Genomic DNA, 23,799 nt, shown 5'->3' with positions numbered 1-23,799 from the left:
TTAGCAGTGTCTTTATGTTAAAAACACATCTGTCTTTACGCAATGGAAAAGCATGTAAAAAGCGCAAAAAACACGGCTAAAACGCGGTAAAAATGCACGCGTATTTATCGCATTTCCGTGGTCAAAAGCAACGTTGGCAAAACCAATTTCAGCCAAAATATGCGTTTAGAACTGCAACTAGGACGACGCAAAGTGCGGACACAGCCTAAAGGCTACTTTACACACTGCGATATCGGTCCCGATATCGCTAGTGTGGGTACCCGCCCCCATCTGTTGCGCGACATGGGAAAATCGCTGCCCGTGCCGCACAACATCGCCCAGAGTCGTCACACATACTTACCTGTCCGGCGACGTCGCTGTGACCGGCGAACCGCCTCCTTTCTAAGGGGGCGGTCCGTCCGGCGTCACAGTGACGTCACTGAGCGGCCGCCCAATAGCAGCGGAGTGGCGGAGATGAGCGGGACGTAACATCCCGCCCACCTCCTTCCTTCCGCATAGAGGCCGGGAGGCAGGTAAGGAGAGCTTCCTCGTTCCTGCGGCGTCACACGCAGCGATGTGTGCTTCCGCAGGAACGAGGAACAACTTCGTTACTGCTGCAGTAACGATTTTTAAGAATAAACCCCTATGTCGCCGATTAGCGTTTTTGCAACGATGCAAAATCGCTGATCGGTGTCACACGCAACGACATCGCTAATGCGGCCGGATGTGGGTCAGAAATTCCGTGACCGCAACGACTCCGCATTAGCGATGTCGCAGCGTGTAAAGCCCCCTTTAGGCTATGTGCCCACGTTGCGTCGTGTCCCTGCAGAGATTTCTGCAGGGATTTGACAGCACATGTGCGCGTCAAATCACTGCAGAAACATTTCATGCGCTCTGAATGTTGCCTTTCCCATAGACAGAGTGGGAGCTGCATCCAAAGCGCACAGAATAATTGACATGTTGCTTTTTAGAACGCAGCAATTTGGAACACAATTTTGGCATCCAAATCGCTGCGTTCTCAAACGCAACGTGCACATGGATTATGCACAATCTTCATAGATTGTGCAGGAGACGCAGGTTGCATGCATTTACGCTGCGGAGCAATACGCAGCATAAATGCATGAAATTCGTGCGCACTAGAGGCCGATGTCCCACTTGCAATTGCCTCGCGTGTATCTCGCACGAGTTTCGCGTTGCATTCCCCATCACGGACTCACACTCTGCTCACAGTGGCGAGTCGGTTGCATGTATCTCTATGCAGCCTACCTGCTCCTGTGAGCAGAGTGTGAGTCCGTGACGGGTAATGCACCATGAAACTCGCATGAAATACTTGCGAGGCACTCGCAAGTGGGACACCGGCCTAATAGTCAAAGACTACACCTTGTCTCTCCAGAATGACGTTCCACCAGGAGAGTTATGGTTGGCTTCATGTCGTTACTGCCTGGCCAACCATGTTCTGAATTAAAGGACTTTCCTTATTGTTCATGAAGAAGAGCTCCTTATTCTGCACATTGGAATATTGCTGGTTCCACCTTAAAAATTCATTTTCCCCCCATTTTTTTATCATACTGGAATCTACAGCAGCAACTGGGAGAAATGTTTCCGCAAACTTTCTCTTTAATCTCTCCCTGCTCAGTCCCAAGACTTTGACTGATGCATAAATAAATATTTGGGCTCTTGTACAGATGTGGGTTTTCCCTGGAGCCACAATTAGGATGTATTTATAGTAATTAAAACACTTGTTTTTCCTAATTAGTCAGGAGCTTACCCAGTTTTTAAGAATCCTAGACGGCTCCTGGGGGATAAGAGTAAAAGTCAATAAAACGCAGCGGGCGAGATATGTCAAACTTAGTCAAGATATTACAAAAAAAAAGTCATGCGCATGGCAATGAATCAGTTTATACAATATATTTCAATGGGAATGTCCCTGTCATTCACCTCTAGCCATGTAATATACCGTATTTTTTGGATGATAAGATGCACTTTTCCTTCCAAAAATTTGGGAGGAAAATGAGAGGTGCGTCTTATAACCCGAATGTAGCTTACCGGGAGGTGATGGAGAGGGGTAGCAGGAGGCAGGAGCAATGCTGTGGGCTGCAGGCCTTGTGCTGGGGGCCGCTGCTGCTACCGCTGTGCTAGGGGCTGCTGCTACTGCTGCTGTGATGCGGCCGCTGTGCTGGGGGCCGCTGCTGCAGCCGCTGTGCTGGGGGTCGCTGCTACGGCCACTGTGCTGGGGGCCGCTGTGCTGGGGACGGCTGCTGCCCCTGTGCTCTCTGTGAGCAGTGATGCACGGGCCATCCTTGGGTCAACAGTGCGGGCATAAAATAATGGCCCGGATTCGGCTCAAGATCTCATCTGCGCACGCGCCTCCTCCAGCCCAGCAGCGGACATAAGGAAAATGGAGCCCAGAGCAGGAGCATGAGCAGATGAGATATCGTCTTGTCATTAAGCCTATAGCTCAATTTGCGCATGCACCGCCGATCTAAGGATGGCCCCTGCCTCACCTCACCACCCGCAGCCCAGCAGCCCCAAGCACAGAGGCCCCCAACATAGTGAGCCGCAGCCCACAGCAGTTTCTGGACATGGTTTATCTACATCTGCTGGACAGATCTTCTACCAATGGAATATACCTGGTCATAATTATTATTATTATTATTATTTATTTATAGAGCACCATTAATTCCATGGTGCTGTACATGAGAAGGGGGTTACATACAAAATACGTATACAAGTTACAGTAGACAGACTAGTACAGAGGGAAGAGGGCCCTACCCTTGCGGGCTTACATTCTATAGGATTATGGAGAGGAGACAATAGGTGGGGTGTAGGTCAGGCGGCAGCTCTGCACGGTGGTCGGGCGGCAGCTCCGCACGGTGGTCGGGCGGCAGCTCCGCACGGTGGTCGGGCGGCAGCTCCGCACGGTGTCAAAGGCTGAGTCTTTTGGCCTACTGGAATTTATGCTTGGCTCTTTAAAGTGGACTATTTAAAATGTCCCTTGTAAATCTTGATTATGGGTGGTCTAGATGGTCAGGACTACATTCTCACTGTGCTATGCTCTGCTGGGTGTGTGCCACAGGTTTTAATGGAGACCCCACTCTTGCCACTCTAACCAATCAGCTAATCGCAGGTGCTGTGGCACACCGGACATGGCACAGCTGCATGCATTGTGTAGTGGCCATAATGGTATACAAGCTCACTCCCATTCCTTTGTATGGAAGAGAGTTTGCCATTCCATTCTATACTATTCCCTTCCACTAAGGAGCTGTGCCATTCAGGAGTTTAGGATTGCTGAGTGATTGAGCCCAGAAATTGTAAAAAGGGACCACATGGGTTTCTACCTTTCTACCTGGGTGAACCTTTCTGCCTTCCTAAAAAACAATTTTGAAAAGTTATATAAACCTACGTGGCATTGGGGTATGAGTCATGCCCCAATGTTGCATACGTTGATATAATCCCTTCAGGACCTTAGGAAAGATGGATGACCATAGCATATTGAAAGGGAAAAAAAGACTTAAATCCCGAAGTTCTGTTATTAAGACAGCCATAGCCCCCTCCAAGTTCTCATTCTTGTAAATAACAATGACAGCGCTTAATGGTGTGACGCCGCCTCAATAACTGATAGTGCTTGAGATGTGTCACTAATGGTATTAAGGCCGCCTCCAGCTCTATGTGTGTTTACCCATTACATCCCTCATCCGGATAATCAATTATCTCCGGTCTTCGTTGGCACGTACAGAACAGACCCAGCGTTACTGTACACAGCGAGCACTACTGGCAGAGCAGCCGCTCCCTGCACCAAGTGTTTATGTAGCAGGTGGTGCTATGGCACGAGCAGAGAAAACCCTCAGTCTAGGGCGGCCATGGAAAATGCTTCGCAGAAATTAGCTGGCACCTTCTAAATTATTCTATGTGGGGGTGGATATGTGAAGAAATGAGATAAAGTCCACAACATAGAACAGATGTATAAAGGATCGAGCTGTGGCCATCAGGATTGGAGCCACCGATGCCAGCGTGCCCTGCCAACTGAGTATCATAATCATTAAAAGGCAAGCATTGAAAATTAAAGGGGTCCTCCACTTTGGACCATATCTATGTGTTAGAAGAGTCATTCTATAGGCTGAATACAAAGTGTCCCACAGCTGGACTCCTACCGGTAGTAACCAACTTATCATCTTAGCTGTGCATTTTCCCTGCAGTGCCCCCACAGGGAGAATGAAGTATTACACAGTTCCCCTTCAAATCACTTGGCTTTCCTTGTAATACATGGATATCTCAGATTTTCCCCAAATCATCATTTTGACTAATGAATGAAACATCTGAGCCCCCATTTTACAGGATATGGGAGTATTGTTTTTCTATTTAAATGCATATATTTTGGGCTAAAAATATTTTTTGTCCTTGGGCTTCACTAAATATTTTGCACAGTTTGACTTTTACAATTTGAGATTAATGAGATTAAGCAAGAATCTGTCAGTGAGCTCCTTCTGACTAAGGGTGTGTGCACACAGTGAGTTTTTATTGCATTTTTGAGTGCAGTTTTGTTACAAAACTGCATGCAAATCCTTATGCCAGATAGCCTTAGGGCTCATGCGCACGTTGCATAATTGCATGCATTTACGCTGCGTATAGCACTGCAGTGTAAATGCATGCGTCCTGCGTCCCCTGTACAATCTATGAAGATTGTGCATGAGACGTGCGCACGTTGCTTTTATGAACACAGCGATTTGGGTGCTAAAATTTTGACCCAAATCTGTGCGTTCATAATTATTCCGTGCGTTCTGGATGCAGCTCCCGCTCTGTCTATGGTGGGGGCAGCATCCCGAGCGCATGAAATCGGCTTTTAACAAAAATACTGCATCCATTATGCATAAACAAAATTACTTTGTCCAGCTCACCTGCTTCTTGCCGGAGACCGCTTATCCAGGACCGTGCACGGAAAGGAAGGTAGCAGAACTCATTTCATGGTTAGAAAAAATTCCAGCAAACAAGTCCATGGAAAAATCTTCATTAAAAATTCATTTTTTATTTGTCAATACTTATAAAACAGTCCATGTTATCACAACTGCCCCACTAGAGGACGCGTTTCGAACGACGTTTCGTTCGTTCGAAACGCGTCCTCTAGTGGGGCAGTTGTGATAACATGGACTGTTTTATAAGTATTGACAAATAAAAAATGAATTTTTAATGAAGATTTTTCCATGGACTTGTTTGCTGGAATTTTTTCTAACCATGCATCCATTATGCAGTGTTTCTGCAACGATTTGAGGTGCACATGTGCTGTCAAATCGCTGCAGAATATTCAGCATGTACGTGCGCACGAGCCCTAAGAGTTTGTAACTCTTTTCTGTCTTTTATCTCCTCTTCTCTCACCTGATTTACTAACTACATTAAAGGAGATAAATCACAAATCAACTGAGAGGTGCTCAGTAAAACACATATAAATGAGTTACAAACTCACTCTCACAGCTCACTGATACATTCTTAGTTAACTCTTCTGCTGTTAGCAATAGACAGTGCAACAAGGAGACTACAGAAGGCAAACAGTGCAAAAGTTTTAATGAAACCCAATTGCAAAATTTATTTTAACCTAATAGAAGCGGAGGGGCGGAGATGAGCGGGACGTAACATGCCGCCCACCTCCTTCCTTCCTTCCTCATTGCCGGCGGCTGCAGGTAAGCTGTACTTCGTCACTCCCGAGGTGTCACACAGAGCGATGTGTGCTGCCTCGGGAACGACGAACAACCTGCGAGGTCAACAAGCAATGATTTTTTTGTCAACGATGGACGATAAGGTGAGTATTTTCCATCGTTAACGGTCGTTCCTTGCTGTCACACGCAATGACGTCGCTAACGATGCCGGATGTGCGTCACGGAATCTGTGACCCCGGCGATATATCGTTAGATACGTCGTTGCGTGTAACGTGGCCTTAAGACAGCTTATGTATCAGTTAATATGATTTTGGTGGTGAGAGGGAGAGTGGGAGAAAGAGAGAGTGGGAGAGAGGGAGAGTGGGAGAAAGGGGGAGAGGCAGAGTGGGAGAGAAGGAGAGTGGGAGAGAAGGAGAGTGGGAGAGAAGGAGAGTGGGAGAGAAGGAGAGTGGGGGAGAAGGAGAGTGGGGGAGGAGAGTGGGAGAATGGGAGCGAGGGAGAGTGGGTGCGAGGGAGAGTAGGAGACAGAGAGAGAGAGAGAGTGGGAGAGAGGGAGAGTGGGAGAGAGGGAGAGTGGGAGAGAAGGAGAGTGGGAGAGAAGGAGAGTGGGGGAGGAGAGTGGGAGAATGGGAGCGAGGGAGAGTGGGTGCGAGGGAGAGTAGGAGACAGACAGAGAGAGAGGGTGGTAGAGAGGGATAGTGGAGAGAGGGGGAGTCGGAGAGAGGGAGCGTGGGAGAGAGAGAGACTTTGTTACTATCCCGTGCAACGCTGGGTACTACAGCTAGTATAATAAAAAATAATAAAATTGGTTTTCGTATTCTTTAAAATCACATGAAGTACTGTATTTAAGGTCTCGAGGTGCACCCAATAACATGTAAAATGTGACCAGACACCCTGCCCGTACCAGAACATGGCATCTGTACTACTCTTGTCCAGTTATGTAACAAATAGATGAAGGCGCACCGAGGGTGACTGCTCTCTTTATTCATCATATGAACCTACACAGTATGCAGGCGGGAGATTACTGCATGCTACAAACTTCTTTCTGCAATGCATCAGAAAAGACAATTAAGTCTAGAACGGACAATTGTTAGAATATCATAGAGAGCAATAAGATGGGCGACACAGAAAGGTTAAACGGGCTGCAGAGAATCTCAGCACTGGAGGGTTGTATACAGTATGTCCACCCATATCCTGTCCACCGCCATTAACTTGAGATCGGCGGCAGCTACAGGCATAGAAGTGGTGTCTAGGTATCTAGGTATAGTAAAGTAGCCATGTGCTATGCAATGAAAACAACAGAGTTAGCATTTTTATCTCGAAAACAGAATGAGATAGAGAAAAAAAGTGAATTACAAAGTTGTAGGGCATCATCAATTCAATACGAATCGACACCTTGCATACAGAAATGCTATGATGAGAACGTGAAGAAAAAACAAAAAGCCAGCACTAAATGTGCACTTCAGCACTAAAAATTCCAAACTGTACTTATTATAAAAATTTTGAGATTTTTGGCAAAAAATTGCAATTTCTTGAGCTTCCCGCCACGTCACGGCAAATCTCATTTGGGGCAGTCCTACACTAAAATATTTTTATAAAATGTGCCATACGGCCTCACATATGAATAGTAGAACTGCTCTTAGCAGCACTCACCTGGTCTATTTCAATCCCGTACCCATGACTGAGTCATGGCTGTGGGCGGGACAGGTCCAAGCAAATGCTGCATGAAGTAAATAGCCTGTGGACAGGGCCTGATGACTGAATGTGAACAGTCACCAACCGCCAAAATCTAGACAGGTGGAATACATCCCAAATTGGGGTGCATAGCAAGGTGGGGGTCAGCCACCGACCAATTCAATGAAGAAAAAACAAAAAGCCAGCACTAAATGTGCACTTCAGCACGAAAAATTCCAAACTGTACTTATTATAAAAATTTTGAGATTTTTGGCAAAAAAATTGCAATTTATTGAGCTACCCCGCCACGTCACGGCAAATCTCATTTGGGGCAGTCCTACACTAAAATATTTTTATAAAATGTGCCATACGGCCTGAAATAGACCAGGTGAGTGCTGCTAAAAGCAGTTCTACTATTCATATGTGAGGCCGTATGGAACATTTTATAAAAATATTTTAGTGTAGGACTGCCCCAAATGAGATTTGCCGTGACGTGACGGGGTAGCTCAAGAAATTGCAATTTTTTGCCAAAAATCTCAAAATTTTTATAAGTACAGTTTGGAATTTTTAGTGCTGAAGTGCACATTTAGTGCTGGCTTTTTGTTTTTTCTATGATTAGAACGTGTAAAACCTACAAGGCTGCGGACGTGAAGCGATACCTCATGGAGACCTTCCTATAAGTCATTGGGTATGGTGGCTGCATGGAGTGGCCTCCACACTCATCTGACCTGACCCTATTGGACTTCTTTCTGTGAGGTCACATCAAACAGCAGGTGTATGCAACCCCTCCACCAACATTGCAGGAGCTACGACGATGTATCACAGATGCTTGTGCAAACGTGTCACCTACCATATTGCACAACGTGCAGCAAGATACAGTATGCTGTCCAGAGTCCAGATGTGCATTGCAGCTGTCGGTGGCCACTTTGAGCATCAAAGTTAAATGAGCGCCATATGCGTGACCAGCATTCAATGTTTTGGGGGGATCATGGGTTTCATATCATAGCATTTCTGTATGCAAGCTGTCGATTCGTATTGAATTGATGATGCCCTACAACTTTGTAATTCACTTTTTTTCTCTATGTCGTTCTGATTTCGAGATAAAAATGCTAACTCCGCTGTTTTCAACCAGGTGGCGCTATAGGTGGTTTCATTGCGTAGCGCATGGCTACTTTACTAGACCTAGACACCACTTCTATGCCTATAGCTGCCGCCGTTCTCAAGTTAATGGCGGTGGACAGGATATGGGTGGACACGCTGTATATGTGTTCAAAGGAGCTGATGTCACCTCTAAGGGAAATTATTACTGTGCCACCATATTCCATAGCCCTGTACACAGATTGCTACCGCTGTAACCCCTGCCACATAGCATACCATTAGATTTGGCACTGGAGCCCAATTGCTTATACGTCTGTTTTGCTGTCCCCAGTGGGGAGCACAATGTGATATATTAGAGACAGAAGGCATTGGATGAGGAAACCAGATACAATGGTAGGTCCTCAGAATGAGTTTCTCGGAAGACCCAGGGACCCTCGTCCTCATTAAATCCCACCAGAAAACTCTACTGCTGCAAATGTACAGAGATGGGAGCCAAGTGTGGTACATACTGTATAGTGCACTGTGAGTACCATCATCTTCATCCTGGAGACGCTGATCCAGAGAAGACCAGCAACAAGAAGCCTAAAAAGAAAAAACACCAGAAACTAAAAAGATAACATAAAACCTCACACAGCTACAACAGTGAACACATTTGTAATTCATAGCTCTGAGAGTGAAATGAGGCAGAAATGAAAAACAAGCCGACAGCCAAGAGCAACCATGCCCAGACAGATAAGTGGCACCATGTTCTGGAGATGGGTCAGTGGCCAGGAGCTCAGTGCTACATTGTCTGCCCTGTAGCCCATAACATATGATACATATAGAGCCAGGCCACTTCAGCCCTGGGGTTTGATCTCTGTCCAGCTTGTCATTGTCATGATCCCTATTAATATGTCACTGACCCTTCCGTGTTCTTTGCAGGATGAAAAGAACCAGATGATGACGACCAATGTCTGGGTCAAACAGGTGAGTTTCCTCAGGTGCCTTCACATGATGTGTATGAGACTCATTTGACCTTAGAGGGGACTCAGCATTGTTTAGTAGTTACTTTTACATATGGATGACTTGCATATAATTTAATGACATGGGTCGCATGGACTGATTATCTAGGACTTGGTTATATTCCACCCTTACTAGCTGGCTTCCATTGAAATGTTAGCTGGTGATTTACCACTGTGTTATCTGTGTCCCCTCCTGCAGGAATGGCATGACTACAAGCTCCGCTGGGACCCCCTGGAATATGAGAATGTCACATCAATCAGGATTCCTTCAGAGCTGATCTGGAGGCCAGACATCGTCCTGTATAACAAGTGAGGAAGCCTTCATAATCTGCATTACATAGGAATCTCATTTCATTACTAACACATGGCCAGGAGGGTACAACTTTTGTATGTAAGGAGGCTGATTTGTGTTAAGAGGCCAGAATCCCCTTATAAATGAGGAAAAGGGTGGTATGCCTCTTTGATTTTAAAATGATGTAGTGGATATTAATGGTAGAGTGGTTTCACACTCAGGGATAGTGGAAGAACGCAGACAGACACAAGAAACAGTTCAAGAAGACAAGACAGAGACAACATGCTTGATGGATTTACCATCTCACAAGAGGCAACAAGATTATTGACCCATAGACGCTTGTTCACACATGAAACAGCCATCGTCTGGCTGCACTGTGCAAGCTCCCTAACGTACCTATATCCTTTAAAGAAATTCAATAAGGACTGATATTTTACTCCAGATGGTGAGTGCCACTACATCTTTATCACAAAGATTACGTGAACAGAGGTTGGTAATTGCCTCTTGCTGGCACTCTCATCAGCAGCAACTCCTTCACTCTACAAGAGTTGCAGTATCGCTATCTCAGCAGTGCCCAGACATGTTCACTCATTGTCACTTCTCCTTTCCAGCAGTTTACTAAAGCAGCTTGTCTGGCACTTTGCACAATCTTGTGGGATACCCTTCTCAGTTTACTCGTCACAGTCAGGTGCCTGTCTCCTCTCCATCTCTGGCCTGAAACTCCTCTTCATACTCTGATATCAGGTTACAGACTTCTCTTGCCTAGCTTCTCCTGACCCTCTGGGGCTGCTTTTCGTTGCCTGGTTTGTGCTGGTCTACTCTACTTGGGTCAAACAACACTTGATTTTCTTTATGCTCTACTGTGGGAAATTCCTAAGGTTTTGCAACTTAATGGCCAGTGCCTACTCATCCCCACTTGCTATCTAACTAGGACACCTGCAGCTTTTCTCTTCAGCACAACTTCAGCTTCGCCTGTGTCAGTCTCACCTCAACTGGTGGGAAACTTTTGACTTTTTAAACTCTTTCGAATCTACAGATATGTGGAGGTGCATACAAATGGTGGTGACCCTGCGCTGCCCTCTGACCCAACCATGTCACAAATAACTCACATTACGCATAAAGGGTCATTCCCATCTCAACTGGAAGTTACTGAAACGTTATGGCACCTCTGTAGCCAGTGTTTGGATACTGATACTTCCACTTCAGCCATTAAAAGCTATTAAAAGCTGAGATAGGCATGACTCTTTAAGGGACGCTGGGCAAACTCATCGCTTCAATTAGGTATAGAACAAAACCTTTCTAAAATACATTTTCCTATATACTCACTAGCTCTGTGACCTTGTTACTCAGTCACATCACACATGAGGTTCTGCAACAGGTTAAGTGTGAATTATAATGCGGGCGTCACATGATACGATCTATCGTGCGATCGCACAAGCGATCGTACCCGCCTCCATTGTTTGTGTGTCACGGGCAATTAGTTGCTCGTGGCGCACAAAGTCGTTAAACCGCCATCACACGTACTTACCTGCTGAGTGACGTCGCTGTGGGCGGCGAACATCCACTTCCTGTAGGGGGTGGGACGTTCAGCGTCATAGCAACGTCACACAGCGGCCGGCCAATAGAAGCGGAGGGGCGGAGATGAGCGGGACGTAAACATCCCGCCCACCTCCTTCCTTCCGCATAGCCGGCGGGAGCCGCGGGACGCAGGTAAGCTGTGTTCATCATTCCCGGGGTGTCACACGGAGCGATGTGTGCTACCCCAGGTACGACGAACAATCGGCGCAAAGAAGAATAAATGATTTTTTTAAAAATGAGCGACGAGTACACAATACACGATTTACAACCGATTAAGAGTCGCTCTTAGGTGTCACACGAGACGACGTCGTGAACAATGCTGGATGTGCGTCACGAAAACCGTGACCCCCACGACATATCGCACGATAGATCATCTCGTGTGACGTCCGCATAAGGTTGTGCAGTAGCTTGTGTATACTAAGAGGTTCTGCAGCAGCTCAGATGTGTATCATAAGGCCTGAAGCAGCTAAGGTAATACCCACTGTAACACTTACAGAGGATGAAGGAGAAGTACTTGTCACTCAGCCCGTGGTTGATACTGGAGAAGGAATTTCCTACATAGTAATCTGCGACATAGTGATGAACAGCTTTTATGTAGCGCCGCTTATCTCTGTATAATCAGCAGGTCTGACATGGAAATGGAAATTGTGATGTCAACATTCCAAAATTTGTTAAATTGAAATGTCCGATATGAGGAAATATCTCTCTACAGAGCAGCGCTGGTGCGTTTCATGTCATTTATTTCATCTGTCTGACATTTCATTTACAAAATGCGTTATCTGAATGTCATTTACTGCATGAGAAATCTTGTGAATTTTGCAAAAAGTACAAGATCCCTGCAGGGGAATAGGAAGGAGTAAGACGTTAGCATGTGTGCTGTGTACTGTGTGGAGGGAAAGACACTGCGGAAAGGTCCTCTAAAGGAACCCTTCTAATATTTGCACTGGACGCTATGTGAAAAGCTCAAGCCGGGATTCTGCTTTATTAAAATAATCTCTTATCCCTTTTCACCCATTGCCATACAGTGCAGATATTCCCGTGCACCGAGGATAAACTGGATTATCTGGAGATGTTCCGAAAATAGAACATTGTCATATATTTCCGAAAAATTAAAGTGAATTTGTTAGCACAGCTACATATATTTCATTATCTAACCTGTACCTATCCTGAGTTATGTACTTTATCATTCAGAGCTGCACTCACTATTCTGCTGATGGAGTCACTGTGTACATATATTACATTACTTATCCTGTACTGTTCCTGAGTTACATTCTGTATTATACTCCAGAGCTGCACTCACTATTCTGCTGGTGCAGTCACTGTGTACATACATTACATTACTTATCCTGTACTGTTCCTGAGTTACATTCTGTATTATACTCCAGAGCTGCACTCACTATTCTGTTGGAGGAGTCACTGTGTACATACATTACATTACTTACCCTGTACTGATCCTGAGTTACATACTGTATTATACTCCATACTACATACATTACATTACTGATCCTGAGTTACATCCTGTATTATAGTCCAGAGCTGCACTCACTATTCTGCTGGTGGAGTCACTGTGTACATACAGCACATTACTTATCCTGTACTGATCCTGAGTCACATCTTGTATTATACTTCAGAGCTGCACTCACTAATCTGCTTGTATACCATTACTTATGTTGAATTCTTTCTGAGTTACATCCTGTAATATAAACCCAACTTACACTCAATATACTGCTGTTGGAATCACTGAATAACCACAATTAAATACCTATTCTGCACTGATTTTTAATTACTCCAGAGCTGTACTCACTATTCTGTACTATGTATACATGTGACGCCCTGGCCGGGCCAGGTAGTCACAGATAGGCCCCTGCACTACACCGTTCCCTCACAGGTGACATCAATCAACCTTAAAACCCTAGTCAACCCCCTCAGGGCTAGATGGACACACCAGGGGGCGGAACCAGGCAGTTGGAAGACGCCCACCGAGGAGTCTAGACAGCCCAGGGCGGGAAAACAGAGTCTACAGACAGTTCAGTTTTAGAGTTCAAGGAGAGTGGAGGTCAGGCCTGTGTGTCAGGCCTGAAGTAAACTGACAGGTACCAGGCTAGGAGCCCTGGTGCCTTTGGCTATGAGGCAGATGGCGGTCTCCGTCTGCAGGAGCCGGGAAGATGGCTCAGTGGAACCGAGGTGGACCGAGACAGGGTAGTGGCCCGCTGGTACCAACCCGGGGAACCGACTCGGAAACCGGTGCACACAGGGGGGTACTCGGACCCTGAAGCCAGGACCAGAAATGACTGGAACAAGCTAATTAACCGATTGAGGCCAGGACTAGAGGTCCTGTCCCACCCAAAGTCCCGATTGAAGGCAACAGCCCACCGAGGGGGATAAAAGGCTACCGCCAGGGCTAAGAGATCCCACGGTCCAGCCTCTGCGGGCAAGGGCTCCTTAGGCCACATCCAGCCGGGAGCGGACTCCTGAAGTTGCAAGCACAGGCAGTCCACCATTACACAAAAGTGCAGGAGAAAGACAGAGACCACCAGCCGGGTGGGGGACCAGAACGCAGCCGGCTGCGGGCACCGACCACCATCACCTTGCTTTACCAGAGATTTGTGTGTTTCCTTCACTAGTGAGTACACCAGCACCCTGCGGTCGCCCATCTCCCTGCACCAACAAATCCCAACGGGTCCCGGGGCCACCATCCCTGCCCACGGAGGGGTTAACAACTTGCTGCACAACATCTCCCCCTGGGTGCCCCGTAACTGCAGCGGTGGTGTCCAAACTCACCACATTCCGTGGGTGGCGTCACAAACCTAGTACGGCCCAGCCCGTACATATACGGCCTTCGTCCACCACCCCCAAACCCTATTCATTCGGAGTCTCTTGAGCCACCCACCGGAAGGCCCGGACCCGAGCAGACGCAGGCTGCCGGCACGGGGGCGGCACATATACATTAAATTACTTAACCTGTACTGATTCCGAGTTAAATCATGTATACTCCAGAGTTGCACTCCCTACTATACTGATGGAGTCACTTTATATACAGATTACCTTACAAATCCTGTAATAATCTTAAATTACATCCTGTATTATACTCCAGAGCTGCCTTCACAATTCTGTTATACGGTTCTGGAAACAATTAGAAACATCTTAGTTCTTATATATAGGGAGCCGCTGTAAAGTTTTTTTTGTTCATCAAATACTCCTCTAATAATATACAGTATATAACAAAAGTGAGTACATCCCTTACATTTTTGTAAAGATTTTATTATATCTTTTCATGGGACAACATTGAAGATATGGCACTTTGATACAATGTACAGTAGAGTCAGTGCACAGCTTGTATAACAGTGTAAATTTGGTGTGTTCTCTAAATAACTCAACGCAGCCATTAATGTCTAAACTGCTAGCAACATAAGTGAGTACACCCCTAAGTCCCTAAGTAAAAAGGGCCAAATTGTGCCCAAAGTGTTAATATTTTGTGTGGCCACGATTATTTTTAAGCAATGCCTTAACTCTTTTGGGCATGGAGTTCAACTGAGCTTCACATGAGCCACTGGATCCTCTTCCACGACGACATCACGGAACTGGTGGGTGTTAGAAACTTTGCACTACTCCACCTTCAGTTTGAGGAGGCCCCACAGATGCTCAATAGGGTTTAGGTCTGGAGACATGCCTGGCCAGTCCAGCACCTTTACCCTAAATTTCTATAGCAAGGCTGTGTTCATCTTGGAGATGTGTTTGGGGTCACTCTCGTGTTGGAATATGAAGGGAGGGGATCATGTTCTGCTTCCGTATGTCACAGAACATGTTGGCATTCATGGTTCCCTCAATGAACTGTAGCTCCCCACAACCAGCAGCACTCATGCAGCCCGAAACCATGACACGCCACCACCATGCTTGACTTCAGTCAGGACACACTTGTCTTTGTCCTTCTCACCTGGTTGTTCCCACACACGCTTGACACTATCTGAACCAAATAAGTTTATCTTGGTCATCAGACCACGGGACATGGTTCTAGTACTCCATGTCCTTAGTCTTGTCTTCATCAAACTATTCACGAGCTTTCTTGTGCATCATCCTTAGAAGAGGCTTCCTTCTGGGATAACAGCCATGAAGACCAATTTGATGCAGAGTGCGGTGTATGGTCTGAGCGCTGACAGGTTGATCCCTCTCCCCTTCACCCCTTTAAACTCTTTAGCAATGCTGGCAGCGCTGAAAAGTTGACCTCTGGATACGATGCTCAACACAAGCACTCACCTTCCTTGGACGATCATGGTAAGACCTGTCTTGTTACACCACTATATGGTCTTGGCCACTGTGCTTTAGCTCATTTTCAGGGTGTTGGTAATCTTCTGGTAGCCTAGGCCATCTTTATGTAGAGCAACATTTTTTTTTTCAGAACCTCAGAGAATTCTTTGCCATGAGGTGTCATGTTGAACTTCCAGTGACCAGTATGAGCGAGGGTATGAGCGATAACATCAAATTAAACACACTTGCTCCCCATTCACACCTGAAACCTTGTAACACTAATGAGCCACATGACACTGGGAGGGAAATTGGCTAATAGGACACAGTTTGGCCATTTGCACTTAGGGTTGTACTTACTTTTGTTGATAGCGATTTAGACAGTAATGGCTGTGTTGAGTAATTTAGAGAACACGCCAAATTTACACTGTTATACAAGCTGTACTCTGACTACATTACATTGTATCATAGTGTCATATCTTTAGTGCTGTACCATGAAAAGATATAAAATATTTACAAAAATGTGAGGGGTGTACTCATTTTTGTGACATACTGCTGTGAATGCACCTTTTCTTCCCTAAGTAAACCCTTTTCCAGGCCAATTTTCTAGCAATTCAGTCATTTTAATACAGATGTAATGTGAAGGAGGCAGTCCGGGTGAGATACCGGGTCATAATTGTTGAATTCAGCTTTCATGCTACAATTTACCCGCATTGTCGGGGAAGAAAGGCTTCTATTTGTGCATTCTCAGCGTGTATTATGCAGATATGGAACCTGCCCAAGACAAAGACCAGGCAGGATCCAGAACTCGCACACATCCTCATTATTGTTCCCGAAGCAAGTTCTTAATGGACCTTAGTTTTGTCTTTCCAGGCAGCTCCCACCGGAGATTGTGTCTCCTTCTAGTTAAATAACCTGCTTCTGTTTGGAAATGCTTGGAACGCACTTTAAATGAGCCTCAAGTTCTGCTCCAGTCATTTAGATTCCACTGTAATTAACACGGGAAGGCTGAAGTAGAAAATAGTGCTCCTGCAGCAAACCTCCTTGTGGTCTTCATTTTCTAAGAATCCTCCGGGGATGCGAGAGAGGCCGGCTGCTTCGATAAGTGTTAGCGAGGGAATTACCACTTATCATGAAAGAAGCTTGTGATTATCAAACGGACCTTTCAAGATCTGCGAAAATTGAGATGGAAATGTTTGTATGGGACAAAGTCGCTCTGTATTTTTCTGGATGTGTGATCGCGATTCTCTTATCTTTCGCTCTCTCAATTTGTGATTAACTTCTAAATACAAAGATCAGGCATCAGAGGGGCGGAGGATAATCTCATAAGAAGGACTACATAACTATTACATTGCCTGAGAGACTGAGGATGGGATTTTTTTTCTTTCTAGAAATATTCTGTATTTATATAATCACTTTTTATGGGATTTATCTCGATAAGAAGGTCAAGAACTCAATCAGAGTAGAGAATTAAGAAGGTTACAGTAAAAGTCTAGTAAAGCCAATAAATGAAGGGGTGGAAAAGGTTACATCTGAGTGACTGGACAACCTAATCAATGCCATAAGTAGAGGGTTATAAAAAGTTCTAATGAGGGCCTAGAGGACCAAATCGATACCTTTGTAGGATTGTAGAAGGTTTAAGGAAAAGTGTAGTGGAACCAGTCAATGCTTTTCGCAAATGGCTGGAGACAGTTTTATTTTGTGACTTAAAGAGAACCTGTCAGGTACAATATGGACCCAGAATTACGAGCAGTTCTGGGTGCATATTGCTAATCCTTGCCTAACAGTCTCTGTATCTAGTAGCATACATAAAGACAGCTTTAGAAAAAGTATTTCTAAAGATCCTTTATGATATGCTAATGAGAGCAGGGACTAGTCGCAAGGGCATTAATTCCTGCGCGCATTCCACTCTCTTAGCATGGTACCACTCCCACAGGGGAGTGCTAACATGCTATTCAATGCCCGTGGCCCAGCATCATCATCGACAGTGACGTGCATACTTGTGTCCGTTCCACCGCTTCAGATGCTGGGCTTAGGGTCAGTGTGCATAATCAGAAGTCAGCGCACTTCCGGTCATGCGCACTATGAAGCCGGGTGTACTCGTCCCAGCATCAGAGAGTTCTATTGCGCATGACCAGAAGTGTGGTGACATGATCCATACACAATAACCTTAAGCTCGGCATCTGAGGCGGTGCAACGGACACAGGTACACCCCTGTTGGCGTGCTAACATGCTATGAGGGCTGAATGAGTGCAGGAACTAACGCCCTTGCGACTAATCACTGCGCTCATTAGCATATCATAAAGGATCTTTAGAAATAATTTTTCTAAAGATAGCTAATAGATACTTGGACTGTTAGATAGGAACTAGCAATATGCACCCAGAACTCCTCGTGGGTGCATATTATACCTGACAGGTTCCCTTCAAAGAAGTTGTCTGGTGCTTCAGTATTGATGGTCTATCTGTAGGATAGCTCATCAGCATCTGATTGGTGGGGTGCAACACCTGGCAGCCCTCCCGATTAGCTGTTCCTGGGGCCTGATCAGTTGCAGAGCTGAACAACACAGCTTCATCAACAGAAGAATGGCCACTGCCAGGTACTGCACATCTATCCCCTATTAATTTGAATAGGGGGCAGATATGAAGTGCTCAGCTGTGACTACTGTACAGTTGATGGAGCTGTGCTGTGCAGCTCTGCAACTGAGCAGTTCCAGTCGCCGCTGGCACAGGAAACAGCTAAATGGCACGGGTACTGGGTGTCGCACCCCCATGATCAGTCACTGATAGCCTATCCTAAGAATAGGCCAGCAATGTTAAATTCCTGGACAACTTTTTTAAGAAATGAGTCTGGTAGAAGATTGCAGTTTGTTCAAAGTAAAAGTTTAGCACATGGAATTAACATATTGAATAAAGAGTTTAATAGTTTTGTAAGAGTGATGTAGAAAATATAAATGCCATTCATTCGGGTTGTAAAAACTCACAATGATAGACCCAATCAGTACTTACTGGATGTGGCTAGCTGTGGGAGGATTATAATAAAAGTTTAAAAGACCCAATCAATCCCTTGAGAAGGGGATTACAGAAAGTTTCATTGGGGGTCTAATAGGCAAAATCAATTTCTTTGGTAAAAGATTGTCAAATGTTCAAGGAAATGTGTATGCCAATGGGTCCAGTCAATGTTTTTAGTAGATGTTGGAAAAGGTTACAGTTTGTGACAATATCATATATTCTCATACGTTTTTGAGAGTAACGTAAAGGTCTAACAGGCTCAACCAAATGCTTTGGGTATTGAGTTGTAGGACGTTCTAATGAGGATCTAGCCAGGAAAGGAACATACCATTGGCACAATCAGTGCAGCTGTACAGGGGCCCAAGAGGTAAAGGAGCCCAATATCATCTCCAAAGCAGGTGGACATTGTGCACATTGTGATAAGATATTGGACTGCAAAGAACCCATATATTGTTTTTACCCTCTTGGTCTGTGTCTAATTCTTTATCTAGCAGACAAAAGATAAAAGATGGTCTGATAAACCCATTAAGCACTAGTTGTGAGAAGATTACAGTAAAAATTGAAGAAACCAAATCTAGACTTAAGTAAAGGTCTAGTGAGAGTCAAGTAGACCAGATCACTGCACATTTAAGTAACCCTTCCATATTCACCTATTAAACAATTAATTTTGTAAATTAAACACTTAAAACCTTCTAGAACTGTTTGAGATTTTAGAAATTTGTAGTACAAGTCTAGAAGACCTAATTCATGTCATGAGTAGAGAGAAAGGTTTAGTGAAGGTCTAGTAGACCAAATGAAGGTCTTTCTTGGGGTGGGTGTAGTAAGTCACTGTAAGTCTGATAGACTCAATCAGTACTATGGACACTTAGGGGCACTTTGCACACTACGACATCGCAGGTGCGATGTCGGAGGGGTTATGTCGAAAGTGACGCACTTCCGGCGTCGCACTCGACATCGTAGTGTGTAAATCCTAGATGATACGATTAACGAGTGCAAAATCGTCGTAATCGTATCATCGGTGTAGTGTCTGGGAATTCCATAATTACGTGACTGCGACAGGTACGATGTTGTTCCTCGTTCCTGCGGCAGCACACATCGCTGTGTGTGAAGCCGCAGGAGCGAGGAACATCTCCTACCTGCGTCCTGCAGCTCACGCCGGCTATGCGGAAGGACAGAGGTGGGCGGGATGTTTACGTCCCACTCATCTCCGCCCCTCTGCTTCTATTGGTCGCCTGCCGCGTGACGTTGCTATGACGCCGCACAACCCGCCCCCTTAATAAGGAGGCGGGTCGCCGGCCAGATCGACATCGCATGGCAGGTGAGTCCATGTGAAGCTGCCGTAGCGATAATGTTCGCTACGGCTGCTATGACAAGATATCACTGCTGCGACGGGGGCGGGGACTATCGTGCTCGGCATCGCAAGCATCGGCTTGCGATGTCGTTGTGTGCAAAGTGCCCCTTAGATATTTTTAGTCTGTTGGAGTTATATTATAAAAGTCTAGTTGACTCAAGTCAATTGATTGTAGAGAATTGTATGAAGTGGAGTCCCAGTAGATTAAATCAATGTCTCTTGTTGAGGATTGTTTTAGGTTGAAGTATAATTATAATCGACCCTATCAACATTTTTCATTGGGATGATTACAAAGTGAATCTGGCAGAGATCAATTGGTGATATAAAAGTTTGATGGCAAAATATTAGTAGTCCCAATCAATGTCTTGATTAGAAGATTATAAATTACTGTAGGGAGGGTCTAATAATCCAAATCAATACCTTTCATGGATGGTTGGAGATGGTTACGAGTCTGGTAGACTCAATCAATGTGTGTCATAATATTGTAGATTTATAGTAAAATATTAGTGGACTCAGTGAATGCCTCAATTGGAGATCTTTAGAAGGTTTTACTAATGGATTAGGAGAAAAAAATCAATACCTTTGATACAGTATTGCAGAAGGTTGGACTAAACGTGTTGTGGGCCCAATCAATGCTGTGCATAGAAATGTACAGTAGATTAGAAGGTTAAAATCAATGCCTTTGGTGGAGCTGTCGACTCATGTCTGATGGTAAAGTCAACATAATGCCTTTGAAGATGGTGAAAGAGTCCTTTTTGGAAGGGTTTGGCATCAACTGTATATATCGCTGTACGCTGGCCTGGGTTATATAACATGTTCAATTAAAATATTTTAGGCATTCATATCAGAATTTGATTTTGATTTGCCTCTTAGCTGATGAAGAAACGTTTGATGCTCATGCACTCGTGCCTCAGAGGACACAGAAGCCACATGGCACATAGGGGCCCCGATACAGATTTTGCATTAGACAGGAGCTTCAAGTTACAACTTTTTTGAGAAGTCTGGATGACAACCAATATAACCAAAATTACAGCATTCAAAAGGGTCACCCATCTTTTCTGGAGTCCTGCATAACATATCTCTTAGTTCTGCCCTGCCATGGTAGCTATGATACATACTTTACTATGTCGCTGTTAATTTAAGGTACTATCTGAAGGATATAAATTAAATGAAAGCACTCAACTAAAATGACCTAGTTCTCTCCGGTAAACATGCGGCATAATGCATAGTGTTTATTCCTTGCACACAGCATCTTAAGGTGCACCGCTAAGTGGAAATAATGCTTTTCACATGTCCTAGAACCAGAGAAAGAACCTGAGAAAGGGCAACTATTTATAGGGAGATAATTCCCCCCTTCCTGGCACTGGCAGTTCTCCTGGGCCTCCATCTCTCTTATACACAAGAGGTTCATCCTTCTCCATCCTCCCTCCTGTAGAAGGCTTAGTGTGGAGGTCAGGAGAGTATTGGTTGTGTTATCATTAGTGGAGAATGACGGAAAATCTGCCTGTACCGGCCGATAGTGACAGGAGCCTTGGAAAAGAGAAGAGTCTCGCTGTTTCATTCTGGATTCTGGTAGCGTAGAGAGCATCAGATGTCAAACTGTCTTACCCGGGAACTGAGGGATACGTTGGTGGATATGACAGACGTCATCTCCACAAACCGGATGAAGAGTGAAACAAACTTCAGCCTCGTTTTATATATATATATATATATATACATATATATATATATATATATGTATATACAAGTCATTAATAGTGCAACGTCTTCAAAGACTGAGAGTTTAGTGCAGTGGTCAGCAATGAGCCTCATATGAGGCCAAGGTTCCTCAATCAGTTATGGGTTTTTTTTGGGGTATGCTAAACCATTTTAATCACAATCCAGTCAGGAAATCATACTGGAGATTGGAAATTGTTGCTAGTTTTGGCTATCTACCTTGAGGCTTATCTACCTTAGTTTGACATCCAATGATTCCTCTTCAAAGACAAGATCCACAGATAAAAGACTGAAGGATGTCCTTTGATCTTAGGGCGGCAATTGGGACCCTACATAGACTATTCATACAAAAGGTTAATCTTTTCCCTTCTTCCGTCATCTGAATATAGTTGAGGACATATGTCCCTGGGGTCAGAGGAGCTCCAAATAGTTACTCTGCCTTTTACCAAAGTATTTAAATAAAGGGATAGAAATGGAAATAAAGCTTTGCCCTTTATGGAGGAAAGCCAAGCTTGGCCTTGTATAATAGGATGTGTATCTATAAGGCTATGTGTCCACGGTAGAATGTACCTGCGGATTTTTCTGCCTGAAAATCCGCGACTTTCGCGGCAAATCCGCACCCGCGGATTTGCCGCGGATTTCCTGCAGATTTTGATGCGGATTTTTTTTTTTTTTTTTTCCCCATTCAAAACCAAAAATCCGCACCAAATCTGCACCAAACAATTGACATGCTGCAGATTTTTCCGGATCAAAATCCGCGGCAAATCCGCAGCGGAAAAATCCGCAGCATGGACACAACATTTCCAAAATGCCATTGAAATGGCTTGGAAGTGCCGCTGCTGCAGATTTTCGGGAAATCCGCGGCAAATCCGCGGCAAATCCGCGGCAGAATCCGCGGTAAATCCGCAGCGTGGGCACATAGCCTAAAGGTGACCACAGTGCTCCTGAACTGAAGAGTCACAGGAGTATTCCCATCTACCAGATCCTAACCCAATATGTAATAGGTGTAATAATAATAATTTTAGCAAATACCTCCAATTAGAAATGTAGTATAGTTCTCCTTATTAGCTATGTTACTTACCTCATATGCAGGGCATTGCAGCTTCGGTATCCATGGTTACAACCACTCATATAGCCAGTTAGTTAGTTGCTAGTGGTCATAACCACAGAAACCTAAGCTGCAATACCCTGCACATGAGTTAAGAAACAAAGCTAATAAGGAGAAATAAACAACAATTGGAGGTATTTGCTAATATCATTATTATTACACTTACTACGAATTGGGATAGTATCTTGGAGATGGGACTACCCTTTTAACTTTTTGGCATTTTGAGTATGGCAATCACTGGGACCATTTTTGTTCCTTGTGTTACATGCCAGCAAGTAAAGCTGAGAAAAAGGAACGCAAATAGGGTCTTACCAGATATAAATTTTCAGTATGCACGATATTACACTCACCTAATGGGGTTGTGAAGGTCACATCCCCTATGAAGGCTTCTAAAATAATGGCGGCTGCCGCAGCCCCATGTGGTTTAATAATCAGTGCTGGAGAGGAAAAACAGGGTTAATGCCACGCTGCCGCCAAATGAAGAGATTGTTGATTATTAATAATTTTATTTTATTTCATAGGTCTATGCATTTCAGGGCTCAAGTCCCCTTCTTCAGGACCAAAAGGAGGAATCAACAATATGTATTGTTGATTCCTTCTTTTGGTCCTGAAGAAGGGTACTTGAGCCCTGAAATGCGTAGACGCATGAAATAAAAAAAAATTAATAATCAACAATCTCTTCATTCGGCGGCAGCTCGGCATTAACCCCGTTTTTCCTATCCAGCACCGATTACATGGCACCAAGTGAAATATCTACACTTTAATCAGTTGGAGGCAAATGAATGTCTGAATTTTTGTGATTTATTCCCCATCATGAATGACCCCTTCTCATAAATACTCCCTTGCAATGGATAACTATCGTAAATAGTAGTTCTCTATACAAAGTGTATCCTACCTTATATAAAAGTTATTAGATGAGATTTGAGGTCACAGTTTATATATAAATGTTGTATAGGATCCAGTTATGTAGCCATAATTTTCCATTAATGAAACCAATCCACATCTTTTATTATAACGAAGAGCTGCCAACCAGCCAAACAGCTTTTGAGTGGTCAATACTTCCGAATGACCACAGGCTCCAAACCATTGGGTCCGGTGATACA

At 44.6% G+C, this 23,799-nt stretch overlaps 1 protein-coding gene across 1 annotated transcript in view; it reads left to right on the top strand.

Moving 5' to 3' along the window:
* Positions 1-23,799, top strand: part of CHRNA4 (cholinergic receptor nicotinic alpha 4 subunit) — a 93,668-nt gene that overhangs the window by 39,254 nt on the left and 30,615 nt on the right. The window contains exons 3-4 of the mRNA XM_075350434.1: positions 9,321-9,365; positions 9,600-9,709. Coding sequence (XP_075206549.1) covers positions 9,321-9,365; positions 9,600-9,709 — 155 coding nt within the window. The remainder of the gene's footprint in view (positions 1-9,320; positions 9,366-9,599; positions 9,710-23,799) is intronic.

The sequence above is a fragment of the Anomaloglossus baeobatrachus genome, chromosome 5 (assembly GCF_048569485.1).
Source record: "Anomaloglossus baeobatrachus isolate aAnoBae1 chromosome 5, aAnoBae1.hap1, whole genome shotgun sequence".
Classification (NCBI taxonomy): Eukaryota; Metazoa; Chordata; class Amphibia; order Anura; family Aromobatidae; genus Anomaloglossus; species Anomaloglossus baeobatrachus.
The sequence above is the reverse complement of the archived record's forward strand: the minus strand, read 5'-3'. Positions and strand labels throughout refer to the sequence as shown.